The sequence below is a fragment of the Zosterops lateralis genome, assembly GCF_965231275.1.
Source record: "Zosterops lateralis genome assembly, chromosome: 5".
In the NCBI taxonomy this organism is placed as follows: Eukaryota; Metazoa; Chordata; class Aves; order Passeriformes; family Zosteropidae; genus Zosterops; species Zosterops lateralis.
In genome coordinates, this window is record NC_139766.1 from 32567293 (window position 1) to 32575377 (window position 8085).

At 48.1% G+C, this 8085-nt stretch overlaps 1 protein-coding gene across 1 annotated transcript in view; it reads right to left on the reverse strand.

The window, feature by feature from the left end:
• Window positions 1–3808, reverse strand: part of STOX2 (storkhead box 2) — a gene marked incomplete at its 5' end in the record, with an annotated part of 140720 nt that extends 136912 nt beyond the window's left edge. Inside the window, one exon of the mRNA XM_083860869.1 lies at window positions 3451–3808. Coding sequence (XP_083716995.1) covers window positions 3451–3808 — 358 coding nt within the window. The remainder of the gene's footprint in view (window positions 1–3450) is intronic.
• Between the last annotated feature and the right edge of the window lie 4277 nt (window positions 3809–8085).

An 8085-nucleotide genomic window follows, 5' to 3' on the forward strand; every position in this document is an offset into this window, starting at 1 on the left:
AATTTCCTAATATGCAAATAACTTTGATCACTGCAAAACTGGTCACTGAGCAAGCTTTCATGGTGTAACCATTTAGTTTAAGAAAACTGCCAGAGGAGTAAGTTTAGAAGTCACACATGAACCACTTCATCCCCCATACCCTCCAGCCCTAAGATATCAGTGCTATAAGCAAATCTCTCATGTGCTTCATATTCCTGCTGTATTTAATTCTAAGGTCTCATTGTATAATTCAAATCTTCAGACACTGTAATCTCATGCAAATTTTAATCCATTCACTTTGGGTCTCAGGTACACCTGCACTGAGCATGATAGGACTGTCCAGTCCCTGCTAACTACAGATTATACCTTCATGAACTTTTCATTATCAAGTCAGGGTGACCTAAAGGTGGGAAGACTTCAGCAGTGAGTCTCTCCTGGTTTATATTTTACAACTCCAGCAGCAGGAAACATGCTATGCACACTAGAGGTTTAGTATTCCCTCCTCAGCAGCTACTTTTTTCTCCAGTTGTTATCTCCACAGCCTCCATAAGCCACCAAAGCCAAGGCTCTGGAGCACAGTGAAAAAGAAACACCAGCAACACATCAGCAGAGGTTTGAAAGTCAGGCTGCACTTGTGATTTCTGTGCCATGTTCACACTTAATATAGGGGAAGGGAAGTGTTGTCCAAGGCTCCCTACTACCTGTGCATGGAGGTTGTGCAGCTGAGGAGACCCTTCTGTCCCTTGCCCCATGTTAGGCAGCAACAGGAGGCTGGAATGCTGCTCCCACACCACGCTGTGACAGGCAGCTACTCCATCCCAGCTGGACTCCAGGGGCAGGTGAGGCAGAAATCTGTCCCCACCTGTCTGCTAAGAGACAGCCAGCTGAGAAACGAGACAAGAACCCACCCCACGACTTATCACAGCATTGTGCAGGTATTCCAATGGCCCTGGGGTGCAGAGAAAGACCCCCTGGTCAGTCCCCCCATGCACCCCCTTATGCCCAGGCATGACAACCCCTATTCCCACCACAGCATGGGGACTACCAGCTGGACCAGAGCAAGAGAAAACAACATCACCTCCATCAAAAACACTGTGCCACTTTTTCCCCTTGACCCCACCAGTTATTTATTAACAGGAGTAAAATATTACTATTCTGCAACTCCTAGCAGGCAAGTTTTCTTATCAGCCTAAGTTACCAACCAGACTTTTTAAAGCTGAAAAGCATTGGAACCTCTTCTTTTTGTCTATGTGTTATTTGCTGTTTTAATGAAACAAAGTAGATAATAAAGTGAGAGAGTTCCTCAATAAGTCACAGCCATTTACACATTAGGTACCTAATTATGTTGAAAATACAATTACATGCATTTAAGCAGATGCTCATGCCCACAGGCCAAGACCATTATTTTGACAATTCTTTAACTTTTCAGTAAGTGCAAGTTGAATCTACTTAGATACAATACATGATTTATCAGTCTGGGAGTGGAAAAAAAAAACAGTGGGGAAAAAAAAAAGTCAATCAGTTCCTCCCATCATATTTAGCACAGGCAAGACTCCAACAGGTCCCTGCTCTTCTGTCATAGCCTTTAATCAAATGCTGAGAGGCATTTGCTATTTTTAAAGCCAAATGAAAATCTCTGGCTCCAGTCTTTTGTAAATTTGCAGCAAAGATAACTCCCCAAAGGAATGCCTATTATTTGCACACCAATGAGCTTACTTATTAACGTGAACTTCCAGCAAAAGTTTTGCTTCCATATTTTAAGATAGGCCACAAAGACCTGTTTACATTCCTTGGGTAGCTTTAGTAAAGTCAAGGTCAGAATGCACCTCCTGGGCAGTAGGCTGAGGAATGTCACCAATGAGCAAGGTCCTGGTACACCCCAAAAATCAAACACTGACCCTGATACTCCATCAGGTGACAGGGCTGATTCAAAAGCTCTTCATCCTCCATCCAACTGCAGGCAAAAAGCCCAGATGAGCTAGGCTGGGCAGCTAGCACTGACCACTGTCCAACGTCTTCCCTTCTCCAAATAGTGCTGGACCACACAAAACCTTTCTCTCACCAGAGCAGGATTAACCACCTGCTCTGCAACACTGTTTTGTCATCTGAGGTTCAAAGAAATATTGGCTATTATGAGGAAAAAAGGTTAATCAGCTCATTTTTAACAGGGCAACTTGCCTTGACCTTCCCTCCCAGCACAGAAAAAAATGGTAATATTCAAGTAAATCCAATGGGAAAACACTGAGTGACAGATAAGTGTCTGACAACTCTGCAAGGGACAAGACTGCTAATAACTAGAAATGATAAGAGTTTGCATTGCTTGTTCAAAAGGACAAAAGGCAGCTAAAAACATTCAAATGCCAGATTAAAAACAGGAAACTGGAAAGCCTTGAATATTCATGTTCCATTCTTTTCAGGACTCTTACTCAGCTAATTTTTTTGGAAATAAATGCATGTAAGCATCCTGTTTTAAGGGTCTGAAACTTCCAGCACAGAGAGAGCATCTCTAGCTTTGTGGCCTGTTCATGGTGACTGCTGCATAGGACATAGATTATAGAAATTGTACACAAGGAAAAGACAGTTTGCCTCACTGCAGCACGGCAAGTAATTAAGCATGCAATAAAGCAAATTCTCACAATTTTCCTTCTCTCTACAAAAGAAGCTGCATGTTTCAAGCTGTGATGAATGTTGAGTTGCTTTAAATCTTAAGAAAAATTTATGTTCTGCTGTTCTTCACAACTCTCCAGTATACCTACCAAATAGCCACAGCTTTTTATCTTAGACTTTGGGGGTGGTGGTGGAGGGGTTGAGTTGTTTTTTGTCTGTTGCTTTTTTTCATGTCAAAATAAGTGCTGAAACATTTTTGCTCTCCATGCTAGGATTTTTTTTTTGTAGAGAAAATTCAGGACCGGGTGTGTTTTGTTCTAGGCCCCTGCCCATTGATGGGATTCCCTTAGGGAACCACATTTACACTTGAACCTTCAGCCCACCATGGCATAACAGACTTGCCATTTACAACTCCAAAAGTCCCCTACCTGCCTTGCACTGCAAACAACCACACGTTACTCATCCCCTACTACCATTTCTGGCTGTGACAGACACCCTCACAGCACGGGATACACCTTCACTCGGGGATACAGGTTTGATCTAGCACGTCGAGTCGAATATAAAGTAAAACACTGTTTCAGCACACCTGGAAATACTACACAGAGCTTGCAACTCCCGAACCAAGGCATTTCATCCTGGAGGGGGTATATCCCGACTCTTCCAGGTTATGTTTTCCCCTCGCCCGCTGAAGGGAGCGGGGGAACGCGCCTCTCCCACAGCCCTTCCCGGAGAACTCCATCAGCCGCATCCCGGCTCAGCCCTCTGGCCCACAGCCCCTTTGGGAGTAAAGCCCCGCGGGGGGAGGGTTCCCGGTCCCGCCCCGGCTCCCTGGCCCCGCCGGGGGTCCCGGCCGGCGGCACCTACCCAGGCACTTGATGTGGAAGCCGCTGGGGGGCTTGAGCGAGCGGCGCGCCCAGCCCTGCCGCAGCACCTCCAGGTGCTCCTCCTTGCCCTGCACCAGCAGCACCTGCTCGTCGATCCAGCCCAGGAAGAAGGTCTCGGCCACCGCCGCCGTGGCCCGCCGGTCCCAGAAGTGCTGCATGTTCTCCCGCTTGAAGTCCGCGAAGATCTCGTAGCCGATGCGGTGTCGGCCCAGCTCCTCCGCGGGCCCCGCTCCGGCCCCGGCCCCGTCGCCCCCCGGGCGCCCCCCGCCCGCGGCGTCCAGGACGATGGCCAGGGAGTGCGGGGCGATCTGCAGGCAGCGCTCCGCCCTGCGCGGCATGGCCGCTCACCGCCCCACGGCCACGGACAGGGACACGGGCAGGGGCAGGGACACGGGCACGGGCACGGGCACGGGCATTGCTCCCCGCGGCCGCGCTGCCTCCCGCGGGCGGCTCTCCGCGCTCCGCCCCGCCCGGCCCGGCCCGGCCCGGCCCGCTCCGCCCCCGGCACACCCCGGCACGGCCCCGCACAGCCCCTCACGGCCCCGGTACAGCCCCTCACGGCCCCGGTACAGCCCCTCACGGCCCCGCACAGCCCCTCACGGCCCCGGTACAGCCCCTCACGGCCCCTGTCCCGGCGCGGGAGAGGAAACCAGCCCGGTCACTGCCCCGGCGCGTTCAGCCTTCCCGCCATCATCCCCCTCCGCACCTCCGGGACACCCTCACCCTTCCCTTCCGCGAGTGAAGCATTTCCCAGCCGCATCCAGATTATCCCAGGAAGTCTTATAATTCCTTATGCGTTTGTTTCTTCCCGTGGCTACGCGTCTGTGAGTAACACACACAGTGAAGGGCATTGCCCCTGCCGTGTCCAGACGCCTCTCTCACTGTAACCCTGAGTCACTTTATGTCTTAGTGGTACCGAAATGTGGAGCAGGTGTAAGGTTCATTCCTAACTTCTGTGGCTTTTTCCCAGCAATTTAATATTTTGTCTCCTCTGTGTTCCTGGTCACCAGCTGCCTATGAGGCTCAAGGGAGAACTCAGCAAAAACTGAGCAAGGTGCAAGCAGAACTGGAGGGGTCCTTGCTGGCAGTGCCAGGCTGGCAGCTGGGTTGGGCACCAAGGTGCTGCTGAGCTGCAGGTTCTGGCAGCACGGTGCTGCTCATGCTTGTGAGCCTCAAACCCGCAGCAAAACTGAGTCTCAATTCTGAAAACAGGGCTGGAGTTTCTGAATGGTCTGTAGCTGCTGGACACCTCAGTGGTGTGTGAACTGTGGGTAGCCTCAGCAGCAGCTCTCACCTTGCCCCAGGGAGCAGGGCACCCTGACACTTGGGCCATGGGCACTGAGAGTGCACCAGAAAGACAAAAGACAAAAAGAAGAAAGCTACTGTAGAGAAGCTGGGGCAAGCACAGAAACAGAAGAGAGATGAGTGAGAGGAAGGGAACATGGAGAAGTCACTCTGCCAGACAGCAATATGAGAGCTGCTACAGCCACAAAACTCCATGCTGTGCACAAATGACAATGTTCTACCTGCTGCTTCTGTGCCCACTCACATCAACATTCCTTGACATATTTGTCCCCCATAAACTATTACCCATTTGGTTCTAATCTCAATCAAATCCTGTGCCACTTTCTAGCTGGCTTCATCCAGTTCCTTCTCTGGGTTTCATTCGGTGCTGTCACTGTACTGTGGAAGGTCAAATTTAACACTATCCCAAAGAGTTTTACAAGCAAACCAGTTATATGAAACCCATGTTTCCAAAGGAGAAATCAGAGTTTAAATAAATTATCCAGAAACACTGTGAGTCATTTTGAGCCAGGAGCAAAGAGGATTAATACTCAGTTTGCAAGTCTCTATCCCTTCCCAAGTCTCCAGCACAACAAGATCTCAAGAGGCCCCTCACTGCAGCCAGGAATACTTTTAATGTTGCTGTTGTCAGGATTTCAAAGGAGCTCTTTTATTAAGCTTTGCAAGAGGACCCCCCTGGCACCCTCATTGTCCTCCAAAATGCTTCCCAAAGTTCAACTGAGCAACCGGTTGTTGAAAGACCTAGTCTTAGTGTGTTGAAACTACTGTCATAATCTTGTCATGTTCATGTTATTCTTACCCTGTGCCTTCCTCCTCTGCATTATATCAGCCTTTTATCTTGCCCATCATACTTGCATTTCAGTTCTCTGGGCAGGGCTCACCTTTGTGTTGCTTTTATGTGGAGCACATCACATTGACATCTCAACTGCTGAGCAGAGTCACCAGGTAACTTCAGGGCTTGGATGAGTTTTCATTTTTATTCCTACCTGCAGAACAGAGGAGCCAAATTAAGCCCTTTAACTGTTTTGGGGCTTTTGCTCCAGATACATCCTGGATGCTTAGATGTGGAGCCCCACACTTTGCCTACAGCCCCCAAATCCCAAGTGCTAGCCAAATCTGTGATCCTTCTCCTGCCTCTGGCATAAACACATGGTCAGTGTGGCACGTTTGTCAGCCTTTGGTCACAGCATCAGTACAGCTCTCTCCATTAGCTGAGCTCCTTTTCCCTTGAATACTGATTTCTGAAGCAACTGGTGTGACGAAACGTGCCACACAGGCATTTTCCTCCTCCTTGCAGTAACATTTGTGGACTGTCAACCTCTTCTCTACCCCTGGCTCGCTCTCCTGTAAAGGCTAGCCCCCAACCTGCTAGTCCTCTCCCATCCCACTTTCAACACCTTTTCCCTCATGCTACTTCAGGCCTCTTGCTCACAGGCTGGACCTCCCTCCTCCCTCTCCTCTTCATCATGCTGCCCCTCTCTGCAGCTTGCACGCATGTAGTTTCACATACAAGTATGACGACAAGGCAGTGAAAGAGGGCATGCAATAATTTGTCCAACACTTGTCAGATGAAGCTGTGGCACATACCAAAATACACTGTGTGCTAGGGGTTAGGTGCTGTCCCCACAGAATCCAGGGCCAAGATAGCCTAAGCAAGATCTTGCAGGCCTGGTTAAGAAATGCCCAGGACCAGGGGATAGGCTGTGGACGACAAATATGTAACTGAGTAAACTGTTCATCATTCATTAGTTCCCTTTTTTTTTCCCATCTCCTTATTGAATCAAACATTTTTTATCTTCAGAATTTGAGGGGTCTGGTTTATTTTTGTTTATTCACATTTTTGTGCTTATGGTTTGGTGTTGAGTAGCATCTCTTTCCTTTTCATTCACTCACTTCAAGGGACTTGTTCCAAGATATCAACATCTATAGCCAGACAAAAGCCTATCCAGTATTTCCCAGTAGAAATATAAGTGAGAAGACAGCCTACAATCTTCTTATGGCCAAATCACAAAAGCAGGTGAAGTGGAACTCCTAAGTCCCTCTGAAGTGTTTGGGAAGAGAGAAGTTTACATTGCTAGCAGGATGAAACCCCTGAAGATTTAGACATGTCTCTCTGAAATGCATCAATGATGCAGGAGGTCTGCAACTAATGGTATTGTTCATTCTGGGTGGGAGCAGAAAGCCAAACAAACCTGACAGAGCTGTGTTCTCTGGCTGTCTGTACTGACCCGTTGCTCAGGAGTGGCATCTCTGTCTGCTGCAAATATTGCCTCATTAAAAATTTTCTGGGAAAAGGGTATTCCTCCAGAATTCATCCAAGGTCATAGAATGAAAAAGCAAGGCTGAGGTGGAATACATAGTGATTGTGCATCCCTGAATTGTACATAATAAGGTAAGTTACAGAATTTCACAGCCTATGCAGTATGATCTGTTTCAGATGCAGCACTCAGGCAGTACGTCAGCAAGTGCCTTCCAGGAGAGGTTTTGAAAGACTATTTCCTATCAAAAAATTATTTTTAAATCTCTCTAGTAATTTTATACAAGTAGAAATGGTACCTTCCCTCCCACTGTCCATCCAGTGTTGCCACCTGCCGAGTATACTTCCCAGCCCGGTTGTCTCATTCCCAGAAAGAGGCTTCTCTTATCATTATGTGGGTTTTCAGGTGATTGAAGCACGTTTGTCACAAAAGTGCCAGCTATAAGATGGTCTTTTAAGATATTTCTGACAGGATTTTTTTTTTTTAACATATCTGCATGTATTCCCATGTGGAAGGCTGACTGAAGCTAGTAGTTGTTCCTTAAAATTTCCCAGAAATGTGGCATCCCTTGTAGGTAAATATAGCTCTACATTCACCTAGTTTGCATCACATGATGACATTGATTTGCCACCAAGAATTCCTAAAACACTACCCTGTTTAGCTTCACCATTTTGTTTTGGTAACCAGTTTTTGCAATACAAAATACAATTTTTCATATTTGTGAAGTACCTTGAAGCCTGCTATGAAAAATCAGGAATGGCCATTTCACCGTCTCTGCTCCGGTAGGAGCCAAGTACTTCTGTGCTCAGTCCTGTCCTGCCATCCCCCATCAAGAAGCCCTGCTCAGAAATCCTTGCTCAGACAGTGTTCCCAGTGAAGTCAATGGGAGTTTCCTGCGTGAAGAGTGATGAGCTGAGTCCAAACTAAACACCCAACTAATAAACAGAGCAGGAAATAGCTGACTGCACCATTTTTGTGCTTTTACCTGACTCAGACACGCTGGCATCAAGAAGGATCCTGGGGGCAGGATGCGACCCAAGGGAGGAGAGGAG